This window comes from Labrus mixtus, chromosome 21, assembly GCF_963584025.1.
Source record: "Labrus mixtus chromosome 21, fLabMix1.1, whole genome shotgun sequence".
Taxonomy (NCBI): domain Eukaryota; kingdom Metazoa; phylum Chordata; class Actinopteri; order Labriformes; family Labridae; genus Labrus; species Labrus mixtus.
The window spans coordinates 1,768,754-1,786,808 of record NC_083632.1 but is presented as its reverse complement, the minus strand read 5'-3'; the positions used below and the strand labels follow the sequence as shown (position 1 = coordinate 1,786,808).

The 18,055-nt window shown below is 44.2% G+C and overlaps 1 protein-coding gene across 3 annotated transcripts in view; it reads left to right on the top strand.

Moving 5' to 3' along the window:
• LOC132955139 (SRC kinase signaling inhibitor 1-like) overlaps window positions 1–18,055 on the top strand; it is an 81,365-nt gene that overhangs the window by 39,833 nt on the left and 23,477 nt on the right. For all 3 annotated transcript variants that reach the window (XM_061027863.1, XM_061027865.1, XM_061027864.1), the window contains exons 4-6: window positions 12,048–12,249; window positions 14,785–14,914; window positions 16,550–16,721. In XM_061027863.1, the coding sequence (XP_060883846.1) occupies window positions 12,048–12,249; window positions 14,785–14,914; window positions 16,550–16,721 (504 nt within the window). The remainder of the gene's footprint in view (window positions 1–12,047; window positions 12,250–14,784; window positions 14,915–16,549; window positions 16,722–18,055) is intronic.

Here is an 18,055-nt window from a genome sequence, read left to right as displayed (position 1 = left end):
GTGTGAGGGTGTATATGTGTTTAATAGTCTCCCACTGCTCCACTTTGATGTTTGCCATCTCACTAAATGCACACACGAGCACAGATGATACTCCCGCTGCAAAAACACATCAGATTAGGAAACAATTAGGTTGAAAACGCACACACACACACACACACACACACACACACACACACACACACACACACACACACATTCAAGCGCACATACAGACTTTTGAGTGGTCAGGGGAATGTAATTATGGATGTGCATATATAATACACACATTACAAGACTCCCATCACATTTTCAAACAGTTGGAGGGGCTCGTCTACTCGTCCACGGGGGGTGAACATGGACTCAAACAGCAGCCTGCGACGGAGCATATTTCTCTCCTTTTGCTCCGCTCCCTGACTCACTTACACAAATATTAATGCTCTATTTTTCGTCTTTCATGCTCTTGTCTTTCTGTCTGGGGTGTCCAAAGTAATCACAGCCTATTGTCTCCGGTCTCCGCCTCAGCGTTGGATTCAGAGGAATGTACCAAACTGAGAGGGGATCCCACTCAAGCTGTCACCAGTTTTCCAATTAGTCATTTTTCATCTTCATTTCCGAGAGGACGATTATGAAACCTTTCACTCGTGGAGATTTTTTTTTTTTTTTTTTCCTCGTCTTGTTAAAGTAACCATAGAGACAAAGCAGAGGAAATAGTTAATTAAAAAGAGATACTATTCATGCGTCCTCAGTATGCTGTATAATACCTAATTCTGTGCCTCATTACCATATATATTACTGTATCACAGCCAGGACGAGAGTTTGCCCTGCGCAAACTGTGATGTGGAGTCGTGATGTTTGGAAAATTGAAAAAGGTGACTGTGTCAGTCGTGGGTAGCGGGTTTAATACAAGACCAACAGATATAAGAATTTGCCTCACTGGTTACATTTGGAGAATCTTAAGGCCCTGACACACCAAGCAGACGGCTAAGAACTAGTGGCCTCACGTCTCCTTTTGTCCTGGCCAAAAAGTTGCACTTGAACGCACCGCAAAGACTACAGCCGACGGCCAACCGCCACGTACGTTCTGCACGTGTGAGAGGAAATAACTCTCCATGCCAGCAGGGGGCAGTAGTCCGTTGTTTATGATACGAGAAGACCATTTTCACACCGCTGTCGCTCACCACTCGTATTATAGGTCGTCTTCTAATGGAGAATAATGTCTAATGAAAAGTAGAAAATGGCGCTGGCGTTGTCAGTTCTTGGTCTTTTAGTGGAAAAAGAAAAGAAGAGGCGGAGCTGACTAATAAGGAGAAACCGCACTAATGGGTGAAAGCATGGAGACTACAGAGACATGCTCAAGGAGCTTTACTGAACCTGTGAGGAGAGCTGGAGAGAAATGAAACCTCTGAACAGCCAATCAGAGAGTGACCTCTTACCGACCGCCGACGCTGATTCAACATGTTGAATCGGCCAAAAAAAGGACGACGGGGACTAACGGGTAGCGACGGAGCCAGACCGCAAAAACTATGGCGACATCCACTCACCGACTGTCCAACTAGGACCGATGGCCGATGATCTCCTTGGGCCCGACAGATATTGGATATTTGGGGACGATTCAGATATAATGAAGACAAGATGGTCACTCAACTTGAAAATAACCGTTCATGTCCGACACCTCTTGACACTCTGCAGAGTGATGATGACTGTTGTAATCCATAAAGCGCCGCGCTGTTCCTCTCCAACATTAACTGAAGGAAGAAGGAGTCTAGCCGGTCTTGGCTGTCTGTCTCTCACAGGTCAAGGTCTCAGACTCACATCAACAGATAACGAGGTCAGTGGGGATTCTGTTGAGCTGCGTGTTTTCCTGGGAGCAGAGTTCATAGATTCTGTGGTTTTGTTTTGAGTCAATCTGCCTCTGTCTGTTTTTTTAGGGGAGTATAATGACTGTTTTTCCTGTTAGTTACTTTTTTTATTTTCAAAGATATACAACAAATATCGGTGGTCTAGGAGCTCAGTGTCGAAGAGATATTTTGGGGTTTGTGTTGCAATGATTGATTTGTGTGTAACGACCCGGCTCGTGAGGGGGGAAGGGAAGCATCAGAAAAATCAGATTCGTGATTTTGTGAATTTGCGTTAATTTTTTACAAAATAAGTCAAAATGAGGCAGACTGAGAAGGACCAACGAGTGCTGCTCAAATCAGTGACAAAGTCAAACAGAAGGACCCTAGACTTGTGTTCTTGTAGTATGAAGATCAACTTTATTAACAAATTAGATTGATGAGTTTCAGCTCTTTCCTTCATCTGCATACATCAACATGAAACTTTTCTTATTTGGTCTTTAGGAGTTTTTTTTGTGTCACTTCGGCGAGTGTGGAGCTTTGCACGGCGTTGATCTGCGTCTCACTGGTCTCATGTACAGAATGTAACCGGGGGCGTTTTGTATACAGAGAGGCTTCCCCAGACTACCCCGGCCATGTTTGTCCCAGTGAGAGAGCTCAACTCTAACCCGTTCAGACAAACGCCTTTGTTGCCCTCGTGCTGTTTGGCTGTCGATATGATGCTCGGTGGAAAATGGCTATTCCCCAATCTGACTCAGAGAATGGCGGGAGTGTTTTTCCACCGCTAAAAGGCTTAGGAGTCCGGCTGCTGCAGCACTCCTCGCCCAGGCTCTGTGCTGCGGCACGAGGCCAGAATCATTTATTGACACTTCACTGCCATCTGCCAGGACTGTGAGGTCTGCTCAGACACACATTCAGGAGGATGAACTTTGAGGAGAGCAAAAAACAGGATGAAAAGTTTGAAATGGATTCTGTTGGTTTGGAGATGCTGAGTTCACTCTGTAGTGTTGGATGTTTGTACTGCTCACACACTCAAATCAGAAGGACGCACATCATGTCTTAATGTATGAAGGTCAAACTAGGATTTCCAAATACTCGGAGCGCACCACGGTCCGTCAGCGCTGTGCACTACGCCTCCGTTTGCTGCCACTCTAGTCAATGCTTCTGTTTCCACAGCGAGCGCCGCGGTGCCAGCAGCGCCACTGCGCTCTGCTCCATTTCAAATACTCTGCAAGACTATTTTTGACTGAGCACGCTGCAACCACGCGTCGAGCTGGTCAGAATAGATTTACCCAGACAGGAAGTAAGACAAGGAAACGCACGGCCAATTTCAAAATAAAACTCAAAATACGGATTCCTGATCGTGTTTTCCATCATTTTATCAACATCAAGTCAAAACAGGCGCAGAATGAACAACAAAGTGACCTTTACCTTGACTATTTCTCTATTAAACTGTGCAATCTGTTGAAAACTGGACAATATTTATACATCAAAAGTGCAATCTATACATGAACAGTGAAATATCTACGCCGTTAATCCATCAGTGTATATTCATATTTATAAATATTGTTTATATTCTCAATTACCTGCGCTTGAACATAGATTATTACTTATACTACTTTATTCTTGCTTTCACTTGGTACTTATGCTTATTATATTGTTATACTATTTTTATTTTATTTTGTATTGTGAACTTATCTGTACTTCCTACTGATTTTTGGTGTTATGAGAAACTGTAGCAAACAAATTTCCTCCTGGGATTAATAAAGTATTTCTGATTCTGATTCTGATTTAGAAAGACAGAGCAACATGTTGTTTGTACGTTTCTCGTCTTTCTTCCCGCGTGATCTTGTAGTTCTCCTGTGATGTGAGGTTCAGCTGATCATGGCTGCGCTCTCCTGTTCTCACATTATAGAAACAAACCCCAGTAGGTCAGGGCGTGATCTCAATATCAATAAAAATAATCCTGATTAGGATTTTTTTTGCCTTAATGGAGCAGGGAGGTGAACGTGAGATCTCCCCTCTCACTTTAAAACAAGTGCCCTTGAGCAAGGCAGTTAACCCCCCGCTGCTCTGTGGAGCCGGGTCAACATGGTGGCTTCATGAGCAGAGCACTGCTGAGCGCTGTGTGCTCTCCTCCTGCAGGCTGCTGTTTCAGACACGAGCTCTGTCGTCTGCATCTTTCATCAATACCTGCATTTTTAATATCAGTTCAGTTGATTCTAGCACAGTGTGTGTGTGTGTGTGTGTGTGTGTGTGTGTGTGTGTGTGTGTGTGTGTGTGTGTGTGTGTGTGTGTGTTTGTGTTGACTTTTAGAAACTCAGATGCTTCCTCAGTTATTGCTGTCACTAAAAAGGAATGCCACGGTTTGCAGCAGTAATGCCCATGAAATCAGAGAGTTTGGGGGGTGTGGCAGCTGCATGCAGGCGGGGAGGGGGGGGGGGGGGTCTTACAGCTGTGCACAGCCGTCTCATCAGTCAAGACCCCCGTGTATGAGCTGGTGGGAAAACTAGGTCTGAAAAGACAATTTGTTCTTGAGAAGTCGAGTTGAAACTTGGTGAAGAAAATGTCTGCAGCTGAACAAGTGGAGGTTAGGAGTTGAAGTGAAGTGAATTCAGACCTCTGAGGATTTTCTCCGACGCAGTGTGAAGGACTCGAGCTCATGAAGCTGAATGATGACGCTTTGTTCATGCTGAACGAGACGCAGCGAGTGGAGGTAAGGGTCAACTCTACAGATGGAAGATGTTTTCACTTGAGTCTACATAAAGGTGTCTGCTGTCTACAGATTACATCACCTGGTCGGATTTATTTTTCTAGCAGCGTGTGCTTCAGGTAGTGTGGTAGTACTCAAAATCAATTTGCTCTCGAGAACACTTTTTGAAGTTCTCTGTCTGGGAATCAAAAGCATTTTTACTTGGTCTTGTCTTGGTCTCAGACTGGGCGGACTCTGGATTTTAAATGTCTTGGTCTTGGTCTTGACTCGGTCTCTAACCCTAAATGTCTTGGTCTTGGTCTTGACTCGGTCTCTAACCCTAAATGTCTTGGTCTTGGTCTTGGTATTGGTCTCTAACCCTAAATGTCTTGGTCTTGGTCTTGGTATTGGTCCCTAACCCTAAATGTCTTGGTCTTGATCTTGACTTGGTCTCGATCCCTAAATGTCTTGGTCTTGGTCTTGGTCTTGGTATTGGTCCCTAACCCTAAATGTCTTGGTCTTGGTCTTGGTCTTGGTCCCTAACCCTAAATGCCTTGGTCTTGGTCTTGGTATTGGTCTCTAACCCTAAATGTCTTGGTCTTGGTCTTGGTATTGGTCCCTAACCCTAAATGTCTTGGTCTTGGTCTTGGTATTGGTCTCTAACCCTAAATGTCTTGGTCTTGGTCTTGGTATTGGTCCCTAACCCTAAATGTCTTGGTCTTGATCTTGACTTGGTCTCGATCCTTAAATGTCTTGGTCTTGGTCTTGGTCTTGGTATTGGTCCCTAACCCTAAATGTCTTGGTCTTGGTCTTGGTCTTGGTCCCTAACCCTAAATGTCTTGGTCTTGGTCTTGGTCTTGGTCCCTAACCCTAAATGTCTTGGTCTTGGTCTTGGTCTTGGTCTCTAACCCTAAATGTCTTGGTCTTGGTCTTGGTCTTGGTATTGGTCCCTAACCCTAAATGTCTTGGTCTTGGTCTTGGTCTTGGTCCCTAACCCTAAATGTCTTGGTCTTGGTCTTGGTCTTGGTCCCTAACCCTAAATGTCTTGGTCTTGGTCTTGGTCTTGGTCTTGGTCCCTAACCCTAAATGTCTTGGTCTTGGTCTTGGTCTTGGTCCCTAACCCTAAATGTCTTGGTCTTGGTCTTGACTTGGTCGCTGAAGCAGCTTGTGTAAAAAACATGAAACCAAAGCGAAGGTGTTCATAACGAGCCATCTGCTGTAAAACACAGGACAAGGAAAAGACATTTCACCAGATTTAAATCAGCGACAAAAGACAGAAGGAAGGTTAAACTCATAAATATGAACGTGACAGTGTCGCAGTCAGACAGGTGACATTAAACTCCTCTTTTCTGTGTCTTACATCCGGGATCACGATTCATCTCCAGCTGTAGGATTATGAGATTATCTCGTAGTGCGAGTCCTATAAAGATCCAAACTTAACGTCCCTGATCGTCGGGTATACCCTGATTTATTTCAAACATGTTTGATATTTAGAATTTAAAAACTTGACATTGTACGACCGACTTTTGGGTCCCGACCCTCCAGTTGAGAACCGCTGACCTAAACACAAAAACAATATGTTTGACTTTTATAACAGTAAAGAAACTGTAGATGTTCACTACATGTTTTTGTATCTGACTGCCCTGAATCTTCTTTTTCTTTCATTATTTGATGATTTAATCAGCTGGTCTGACGGACGTTACCCGAACCAGGAGGACGTCTCAGTGCTTTGGTGATGAAGCCGTTATAATGCAGACGGCGTTTCAGTGGGTAAACTCGCTCAGATGGAGCTCTCAGTATGCAGACAGCACCTTTTCCTCCAGGACTTACTGAGGATTATTTAGTGTTTGATGCTACGTCAGAAATAATTTCCCTTCAAACAACTAAAACACAAGATGAACGGAGATAGAAAGAAAGGGCACAGCGTCTGCTCCTAATCTGTTAAATATGAATATACAAACTTTTCTTTTTTTAATCCTCTGTAGAATCTGTTTTTAATGGATGAATCTGCACCAGTGAAAACACGACTTGAACCCTTTTTTAATTGAAAATGTTGACCTTTAAAGGCAGGGTTGCTAATTTCCTCCTGATTCACTTTTTAAGATTTTGGTGTAAATTGTCTTTAGGTCCTGACAGAAATTAATAACTCAGGTTCTCTGAAAAAGAAACAAAGAAAATCCATCATCTGTATCAGTTTGTAAGTCTGTAAAAACTTTGACTAATGTCTGCTACGAGGTACCAATCTGATGAACCAATCAGGTGCCTCCCTGTCTCCCTGCTCGCTTAATGTCCATATTTAGTTCAGCTTTAAAGAAGCTCTTACAGGTTTTCAAAGTGTTCTCTCTCTTGAGGCCACTTCATTCAGGTGTCTTAAAAATACATATTCTTACTATAAAATGTTTGCATTGCATCATGGGTGATATTTATAACCCTTCTTCCTGTACTGACTTATCTCTGCAAACAACAAGTCAGTGACTGCAGCGAGCGTCGTATGAATGATGGTCAGAGGACTGTGAGAGGCGGAGGTCCACAGAGACATCCTGTGGGAAGGTTTATTGACTGATAATGTGGAAACAAACCGAGTGTTGAACGAGCTTTCCGTCTTTGTTTTTTAAACTTCAGGAAAATCCTCCTCTGCAACATATCTAAGGTTAAGTCCATAATACTACATTTTCATTTTAACACCGTGCTATATAACAAAATAATCCACGTCATGAAGAGGGATTGGTAGCTGTTCAGGACTCATCTTTACCCCCATCATCCATATGTGATACAATCGTGATATGATATGTGATATAGATGCATAGATAGGCACTTTCTGGGTGCGCTAATAGCCTAGCGATTATGAGGCTACAGTCCTCAGCGCAGCGGCTGTGTGTTCGAATCAGACCTCAGACCTTTGCTGCATGTCATCCCCCACTCTCTACCACCAACATTTCCTGTCTCTCTTAAGCTGTCCTATCTCATAAAGTCAACAAAAACAAACAAAAAAAGAAGATAGGCACTTTATTGTCATTGTATAGAAGAACACAACAAAACTTTGTTTGCAGCAATCCTGTAAAACAACGTTACAAAATCTGGTCAACTATAAAAATATATACAGAGCTATGTTCATTTAGAAATACTTTGGTTTCCTTTCTACATCTCTGCACGCTTCATCCTCTCACTTCTGTTGTCTGACATTATCCTGCATACTTCTTCTTCTTTGACCAATGTACATACATGGTCTCTGTACATGGGGTGCGCGAGCCAACCACTAGGCCAATTAACTTTCGTTCACATAACCATTATTCATGTTAAAAGCTCAACCAGGAGGAGTCATGAAGTATTGACATGATGAGTCCAATTGGCTGGGAAATAAGTATCGATATCCGGCACCAGTGATTCAATAATAGTATCTCACTGCTGAGTCAGGACGATTATAGATTACCTTATAGATATTTTGTCCCACCCGTACTGAGAATCATCCCATGATCAGCAGACTTGTTGTTAGTGTTACAGTATGTCTAGCCTCAGGACCCACCACCAACAACAAAACACGTTTAAAAAATCGCTTGACAGACTGTTTGAGACCAGGGTTTTTTTTTTTCCACTCACCCACTGAAAACTACTCTTTTTGGTCCTGAACCACTGGTCCAAACAAAATCTGGCTCAAGTTGAAGTCATGTATGAGGATGACATGCTCGAGGGAAACGTGCACAGAAATGAACTGGCAAGCTGCAATTCCCTTTACCCACTAGTACTGTGGGCGTAATAGTGCTGATGTTAGTAGGACAAAGAAGAGTTTAAAAAGTAGGACAGACTTAGAGTTGGCCCAGTCAGAGATCAGACCAGTGCACATCCCAGACTGATGAACAAACTGACAATAACATGTGGAATATGGGAACCGTAGACCCTAAAAACCAATCCGACTTCCCTTAGAAAAACTCACAGACTACAGATAAGGAATCATCTGAGGTGTTGCTTCACACACACAAGTCGCCTTGACCCGTCCAAGTCCTTTTTTTTTTCTGATACTTAGACGAGTTCAAAAAATGTGGTCTATTAGGAGATGTAACAGAGACCATACAGAAATGATTTTCAAACCAAACACTACAACTAAAAGGACATCAGCTCAGAGACAAGTTGAATAAGAAAGTTAGAGAATGTGTCAGTTCATCGATCTGAGTATCTCTCTCTCTCCCGTTTGTTATTCTCTTCTCTCTCCGTGTTCCTGCTGTGCTCATGAGCTCTGGCACGCTCTCCTCCTCACCTCTCTCTGCTCTCTTTTTTCTTCACCGTTCACTAAACACAAACTTTATAATTCCCAGTCGCTGCATTCTTCTCTCTCTTTCGGCGGCTCGTTTCTTGTGCTCCTTGTTGAAGGCAGAAGGTGTGCCTGCGTCTGGCTGACAAGCAGCCTCAGAGACCATAAATCTCCAAACATATGAGAGGCTGTGCACATAATCTGTCAGCCTGTTCTCGGGCGTCAGGAGATGTGTGGGTGCTCGTGTTCGCGTTCAGCCTTTCTAAAGGACGTTTTCAACACATTATTTATGCAGAAGCAGCAAAGCCCCCGGCGATATAATTTGGTACAACAGATGCACGTGTGTCTGCGATGTGTTTCATGTCTCTTTACGGGATTGTTTACCTTTCTTACATGTTTGCGTGCACATGCATGGATGAGTGCCATGCATGATGCTTTCAGCTTGTTGAAGCCAAGCTGCTGCATCCACACAACGCTTGTGAGGACTATGAGCACAGACCACAGATGCACGAGGAGCTGGGAGTTTGGCTTCAGACACAGCACTGTGGGAGCTCATTACTGTATTCTCTGGGCTGGAAAATGTCTGTCAGTGAGGATTCATTAAAAGCCAACCTGCTGCAGCAGCTCCTGGTCCCGCTGTAATGAGAGGTCCTTCACAATTTACTCTCCCCAGTGGCTCAAATTGGACAGGTGAATATTAGCAGTAATCTGCATTATAGACAGAGGCTTTGTTTATTCATTCATTAGCATTTAACTGCACATGTGTTGGTTCTTTACGTACAGTGAAGCTGAGAAAAGCTGCAGATAAACATGGGTGTTATGTTTAATCTGTGTTCAGAACTGGGAGAGATTTTAGATTCTGATTTAAATTTTAATTGCCATTTGAAAGCCTCTGCTATTTTTTATTGTATTTTAACTTATTAAGTATGGAAGCTATCTTATGAAATGTGTGGTGTTATGTCTGTCTTGAAGATGTTGTGGCACTGTCATTTCCTGTAAAGGATTATTAAAGGATCTATCTATCTATCTGAAACTTGAAATAGTAAAAACAAATTCACGTCACGTTAAGGGTTTTGTGCATTAAGCGTGCACAAAATAATGAATTAAAAAAAGCCATATGTAACCACAGGGAAACATACCTCAAAACCATTTTGGATGATCTTTGAACTGCAACTAAATGATTGCTGTGCAGCGTTTGCTAGTGAGTTGACTATCATGAAATTAAACTCCCTCTGGCTTGTCTGCCAATAGACAACTGTCACCGACATTAACCGGAGGTTGCGTTACACTTTCTCGTTGTGGACAGGGTCGTAAGAATACGGTCACACCGTGTAATTACCCGTCATTTTGAGTGACAATAAAACATGACTTGTTTCAAAAGCATTCATTTTATAGAACAACTATATCACAAATAATATTAAATATGAATAACACTCTTACAGATTGTGGAGTTATAAGAGCATTCCTGCACTGACTCCGAGGCCTTTGTCCTCAAACAAGCAGAATAAAACAGAAACAAACATTTAACTAGAGCTCAATTTGCCGGTTGTTCCCATAACTCAAAGCTTTCTCTTGGTCCACATGGATAAAAAACTGGGTGCTTGCTGGAGCGTCATCAGAAGCATCAGGGGAGTTTGCAGCAGAAGCGACGGTCATTAGGTTTTGCATCTTTGCCTGAGACAGAAGACTCCTCACGGCCGTCTGAATTACTTTCTGAAGGCTGAAGCCTCGCTCTGCTCCCACACAGGAGACTGGAATCACAAGCACAAGATCTAGACAAGACTCTCTGAACGTGGGATTTAACTATCTTGTTTCTGTGTCTGTACCTTTAAATATGTAAATGAGCTGTGTCTGACCACGCCCCCTCTCTGGAAGGGCTCGGGTGTACTCTGTCTTTCTCGCTCCATGTCCTATTGTTTACGGTGAGAAGGCAGACTCAGAGGGCAGAACAAACACCTAGCTGTGGGAGTGTCACCCACCTGGGGGAGGGGCTACTGCCCTTTGTGATGTCATGAAGGGAAAATCTCCAAACGGCCTGTTTGAGCACACATTTTCTGAAAAGTGGAGCAGGTAGAAGACGGAGAGGATGGACTTTTCTCATCATTGGGGGGTTTGTAGACAGACTAGAGACACATGTTAGAGTTAGAGGAACATGGTGGAGTGTGTTTTACAGAATATGTGACCTTGAACCACCTCCAATTATAACATGACAGAGTGGTAAAAACTTTTAGAGTTATGGGGTCGAGTGGTTTTTGGGAGTCATAAAAACATCATTCTTTCATCTCTTGACCTGCTATAGTCCGACCCTTCTTTAATTCATTAAGACACTCAAACGCGTTGTTCTGCTTTTATATCTATCGACCATTGTCATTCTCTTTTTAGAGGAAAACTTGAAAAGCCTGTAAGAAGAAATCACAGCTAGTTTAAAATGCTGCAGCGGGGAAATCGTTAGTCTAATAAGACATCTCATCATGCTGCTTCAGGCTCTGTAGCATCTCTAAGAATCGATGTTAAGATTCCTTCCTACTTGTTTATAAATCTTTAAATGATTTCCCCCGTACATGAGATCACTTTAGTTTGAAATGTTTCTCCTTTGCACCGGTGAAATACCAGCGAGAGTTCTGTCTCTCTTTCTTCCTCTTGAACAGTAGAAATCTCCGCCTCTGGATTTTCAAGTTGGCACTCTCTCTCTCTCTCGCTCTCTGTTTTTCAAAGGAAATTAAATGACAGATTTTTAATCTTGCTCTTAATGTAGAGGAATGTTATAGCCTCAGTCTGAGTTTTGTCTGGTTGCTGATTATTTTCCGTCTGTGTTGTCATTTTCTCAATGTGAACGACGGGCTGCACACTCTCCACGTTCTTCATATTCTTGTATTTAAATAGCAGCATCTTTTCTTTTTTTTTTTCATCACCTTTGAGGACTGTTCTGAGTGCAGCGTGTTCTGACCTGAATGTTTTGAAGAGCTGTTTTTTTGGCCGTTTTGCTCCGTCGTTGCGACTCTGATTTCATCATCACGATCCAGCGTCCCTCTCGAGAAGAAGACGTCGAGGTTTCTTTGTCTGAGATGAACTGTGTGTTTTTTTTGTGCTCCTGGGTGCTAAAAGCTTTTTCTCCTCTCAGCAGCTGTTTTGAGTATTTTTTTTTTTTTGATCTCCTGAGGCCATTTTGTTGCTTTTGTTTCCGTCTTCTACATTTCTTGCTGTCATCTCATTGATTACTTCACAGGAGGGATTGACGTCTCTTTAACCGCGCACTCTTACCTTCTCTTCTAACTTCCTGTCTTGTGTCTTGCAGTCGCGCACGCCTCGTGTGACCCGCCTCAGCCCAACACAGCCGGCTCTCGCAGACCAGGCCAACCGGGTGTCCTTCGCGTCGGCTGAAAATCTGGAGACCATGTCGGAGCCTGACATGCCCATCGGATTCAACCGGATGAACCGGCTCCGCCAGAGCCTGCCGCTGGCCCGCTCGTCCAGCCAGGCCAAGCTCAGGGCTCCAGGTCAGATCACTTTCTTAAGGGAAAAAAAGTCTAAAACACTTTGCTACACTTTGACATAAAGGAGATCTATTCTGCTGTTTTAAAATACATTCATATAATTATACGATGTTGGATCCATACCAAACCTCATCAAAATGTTTTGAACACAAGATAAACAGTTGTTGTTGTAATCCCGGGACGTGGTTTCCTGTTGTTCTGAACCAGGCGAGACTTGTCCAGAACCTGACGTCAGGATCTGCCGACGTATCAGAGCAAAACATGTAGCAAAGATGTAGGACACGGCCACCCAGATGCTCACTCAAATTTCCCTGCGGCTGCTGATTTTCATGCCTCTGTTGTCGTCTGTCTTTAAGGCAGAAGAGGACGTGATGGTGGCCTTTCTGACTTGTGACGATGTATTCATCATCTTTTCAGTCGCTTATCGTTTTGAGTCAAAGCCGGTTCTCGACATCTGATATAAGCTTTTCATGTTGTCTAGTGTTTACAAACATCAGCTGATCATACATTTAAACAACATATCAAGCCAACCACGTTCTGTACATGTCACTGCATGTAAACCATAATTTGATGTTTTTTGACAAGCAGCAGAAAACAAGACGCTCAAGTTGTGACTTACGAAGCCGCGTCTTCTTACATCACTGATTGAGTTGCCTGGAGGCATCATGGGTAAACATCTGGTGATCCTGATTCAGCCCTCAAAGTCAAAGTCAGACTTCAGTCTGCTGCCTTCAGGAACTCTCAATATAAACAGAGCTGTCTAATGCCTCCTAATGATCTCACTAAGCTACCTGTCATCTGTGATTTATGACTTACACAAGCAGCCAAATCATCTGCTGCTTTAAAACATCTTCCTCGCATATGAGGAGGAAGAGGAGGAGGAGAGGGAGGAGGAGGAGGAGGAAGAGGAGAGGGAGGAAGAAGAGGAGGAGGAGGAGAGGAGGAGGAGAGGGAGAGGAGGAGGAGGGGGAGGGAGAGGAAGGGGAGAGGGAGGAGGAGGAGGAGGAGAGGGAGGAAGAAGAGGAGGAGGAGGAGAGGAGGAGGAGAGGGAGAGGAGGAGGAGGGGGAGGGAGAGGAAGGGGAGGAAGAGGAGGAGGAGGAGGAGGAGGAAGAGGAGGAGAGGGAAGAGGAAGAGAGGGAGGAGGAGGAGGAGAGGGAGGAAGAGGAGGAGAGGGAGGAGGAAGAGGAGGAGGAAGAGGAGGAGGAAGAGGAGGAGGAGGAGAGGGAGGAGGAGGAGGAGGAAGAGGAGAGGGAGGAAGAAGAGGAGAGGGAGGAGGAAGAGGAGGAGGAGAGGAAGGAGGAGAGGGAGGAGGAGGAGAGGGAGGAGGAAGAGGAGAGGGAGGAGGAAGAGGAGGAGGAGGAGAGGAGAGGAAGGAGGAGAGGGAGGAGGAGGAGAGGGAGGAGGAAGAGGAGGAGGAGAGGGAGGAGGAGAGGGAGGAGGAGGAGAGGGAGGAGGAGGAGGAGAGGAAGGAGGAGAGGGAGGAGGAGGAGAGGGAGGAGGAAGAGGAGGAGGAGGAAGAGGAGGAGGAGAGGAAGGAGGAAGAGGAGGAGGAGAGGAAGGAGGAGAGGGAGGAGGAGGAGAGGGAGGAGGAAGTGGAGGAGGAGAGGGAGGAGGAGAGGGAGGAGGAAGAGGAGGAGGAGAGGGAGGAGGAAGAGGAGGAGGAGGAGAGGGAGGAGGAGGAGGAAGAGGAGGAGGAGAGGGAGGAGGAGGAGAGGGAGGAGGAAGTGGAGGAGGAGAGGGAGGAGGAGAGGGAGGAGGAAGAGGAGGAGGAGAGGGAGGAGGAAGAGGAGGAGGAGGAGAGGGGGGAGGAGGAGGAGGAGGAAGAGGAGGAGGAGAGGGAGGAGGAGGAGGAAGCTGATGCTGGAGCTGGAAAAGATGATTTATTGAACTTTTTAACCGAGCATATTCTAGAGTTATTATTTCCCCCCAACATTAGAGAGAGAGGAGAAATACGATGCAGCTAAAATACTCCAACAGGAGTTCCTTCATGCTCTTAAACAACGTGCACCAAAGTTCCTGTTCTTTTTAATCACTTCTATCACACTCATTTACAGTTTGAACACTCGGTGTGAGTAGAATATTCTCTCTGCTCACACTGAATGATCATTATGTGTCATTTCATGGGACTTGACCGAGCTATGAAGCTCCAGCATCAAAACAAAGGCAAGACGTGCAACTGGTTTGAGGAGGTTTGAATCAACAGACCTGAGAGTGCTGATGGGAGTGTGCCGGTGGAGGAGGTCAGACAGGTAGAGGGGGAGGAGCCAGGTTATGGAGGGTTTTATAGGTGATGCTGAGGAGTTTAAAGAGGATGGGGGATGGGGAGCCAGTGGAGGTTATGAATGACTGGGGGATGATGTGGTCACAGGTACTCTACACAAACTATGTTGAGGTGACAGATTTTCCTTCCACTCTCTCTGTTCCTCCCTCACTCTAAACGTCATCACCCCCTCTTCACCCTGCTTCATGTCTTCTCCCTCATTGCTCCTCCTCCTCCTCCTCCTCCTCCTCCTCCTCCTCCTCCTCCAAACATGCAGGGATCTTGTTCCTGCAGCTCGGGGAGGAGACTCGCAGGGTGCACCTGACCCACGAGCTGACCAGCCTGGACACTCTGAGGGCGCTCATCGTGCACATGTTCCCCCAGAGGCTCACCATGGCCATGCTCAGGTACGCCTGCGCTACCTCAACCTGACTGTGTGTGTGTTTACATGACGTACTGAACTGTCTACATGTTCATTGATTTTCCTTAAACGACAGCAGCGCCACGTTCACACTTCATTTAGTGTCAGGTTTTATAAATCAATCAGAAGGGCAGCAGTCTAAGTGACTCCTTGTTTTCTTCCTCAGACACGGACATGAAAATATTCAATTCTGTAAAAACATGGAGAATGAAAACAGGGCAGAATAAAAACAAACAGATAAAATCGATGAAGCTAAACGAGGAGTGAAATGGAGACGTTCAGGCCAAAAGTGGACCCAAACACAATCACAGTTTTGATGCCAAATACAACAGTCATGGAACGATGAATTAAAGAAACAATATGCAAGTATTTGATTTGATCTCTGAGTGCAACTGCACTGTTGTAAAACACATAGTTCAGTTTCTCTTCTTGGCTTCACCCGTCATCGCCCTCTTCCTCTTAGCCTCAGCTGTTGTATCAAACAGCTAACTGGCTAGTGCGCTAACACCGTATGCACTTCTTACCGCTGACAATCCTACAAAGTGATAAGACAACCGGGGCGATCAGTGGACATGAGAGAGACGCTCTTCTGCCTGTTGAATGTAGTGTTAGGTCAACTTTGAAACTATGATTTTAAGATGGAAATGTTATATTTTGTTGCTTTCAAGGACACTGAAATATGAAATATAAAATTTAAGTGATACAACAAATACTTCACAGAATGTTCTGCAGATTTGTTCGAGCAGCAACTATCTTTTCAGCTTCTTCAGTTTTACCTTTACTTTGTAATTTGCTGAAAACAGAAGCATGTTTAGCCTTGTATAGTTTAAAAAGTTTTGCTGTGATTTATGAATTATTTATTTCTACAACACGCCCGTAAGTGTCAGAATTTGAGGGTGCAATCTTTATGTTCCTCTACTTACAGTTAGCTTGTTTTCTACCGGTGGTACATCCTGGAGGTAGTCAGCCGAGCTTGCTTGCGTATTCAGTAGTGACTTAAAAAACAAGATTATTTGTTCATTTTCACTTCAAAAAGTAAAGCTGTATAACTCAAGGCCTTGTGCAGTATTCAAGGATTTCTGCATACTCCCTAAAATGCTGATATTTAGTCATTAATATAAACATCTCTAATCTAATAGCAGGACAAGAAAACACAAGACAGAGGGCGACGTTAGGGGGTAACACATCAATATAGAGCTGTGACATCTAACAAGGCACATGTACTTAAAGCAGGACAACAAAACATAGAACATAATAAAATAAAGCGTCTAATGTTGAAGCTTGGATCTAGAGGTCACAAGTTTCAAAGCATTGAAATCCAGCTGTTGATTAAAGATAATCTGTGTAATCGACCCTGAAACGGCTCGGCGTTCCTGCAGTTTCTATCTGCAGGAATTCAAACCTGATGAATATTAAACTTCTCATTAAATCAATATGAGACTACATCCAGTTGATTTTTTCATTACAGCGCCTCTTTCACTTTAAGGTCTTCTAATCGGCCTCCTCGTCTGCAGCTGCGTGTGATTATTAGCCGCTAACAGGAGCTGGGTTCGTCTTTGGATGGACTATTTATCAAAGTGTTGATGTTTGTGTTGTTGCTCTGATGACTATCGATGTTCAGGTCCCCCAGCACGGCTCTGCTGATCAAAGATGAGACCCGCAACGTCTTCTACGAGCTGGAGGACCCGCGGGACGTTCAGGACCGCTGCGTAATTAAGATTTACTGCAAAGAGCCGATCTACGGCACCTACCCCGGACACCACAACCCACACCTGGCCAACGGAGACCTGAGGGTAGGTGTTTGTGTTTCATGATATCCTGCCATCTTTGTGTGTGGGCACAAGAAAAAAAATATGTGTGCAATAACCTGAGGTGCAATAAGAGATGTAGAAAGTAGAGACAAGAAAACATATTTATATTTTCATCTCATTGTACAGTGCCCCCCCCCCCCTTAGCTTTAATACAGTGTATAGCTTCTGTACAGTTTATTTTAATTTACTTAGCTGTTACTACAACTTATTTATTTTTTTGTTTTATTTGTACTTTTCTCCTCTTTTTTTTTCTATTTTATATATAATTTTAACTTTTTTGTAGAAGCTGACTCAGGGAGAAACGCACAAAAATTCCAAGGTACCTGTACTGTCCTGTACCTGTGCAAATGGCAATAAACATCTATTCTATTCTACTGAGTCACCCTTTACTCAAGAATCGTCTCTGCAGAAGGAAGGTCCAATCACAGTTCCTCAGAAAAGAGTGAAACTCAGAGATTGTACAGTATCTGTGAGGTTTCAATATATTTGATTTTTGTATAATTTGGTGCCAAAATTGTAATCTGACGCCAGGAAAAGGATTCTGCCTCCGTTACAGTCACCTTTCCCTTCATTGCCGATTCACTTTCTGTGCAGCTGCTTCATGACTCATAGATTAGAGAGCGAGACACACACTTGTCTCTTTCCGCTCGGCGGCCGATCCAACCGAACCATCCTGAGAATAACACATTCTCTTATTCCCTCCAGATATTCCTCTTCCTCATCAGAATCCCCCTCCTACGTGACTCTGATATTATTTCAGTTTGCAAACACCAGTTGGACTTTAAAATAATGTGTCCAAGCATAAGTTGGACTTGTTTGCTCTCTGAGAAGGTGTGAGTGAATCATGAGACCTTACTCCAGCACTACTGCTCCTGGATCAGAGCCAGTCCTTCACATGGCGGGGGTGCTGACTCGACAGGATGCCTGCAGCCTGAGAAATATCATCAAAAGCTGTTCAGAGATGATGGAGTGAGGTCTGGTTCATGTGAGGACGGGGTCAGGGATGCAGAGAGGGGAAGTAGTAGTCGTAGTAAATGGGACAGAGCTTTTAACCTGAAGGAGAGAAAGCATTACAATTGTTCACCTTCACTCAGGTACACACATACGGCAGTGCAGTATGCTGACCTGCAGTTTGGGGAATTCTCAGAGTCAAGAGGCTAAATTGTCAGGAGATCAAACAGCCAACTTTCCATGGCTTCCAGTGTCACCAGTGGAAAGCTATTCAGGATTTCTGGCCATTTCTGGACTTCCTGTTTGGTGCATTGCCTTCGTTTACTGTCCGACTAGAAACTTGGCAAGCAAGAATTGGCTATAGA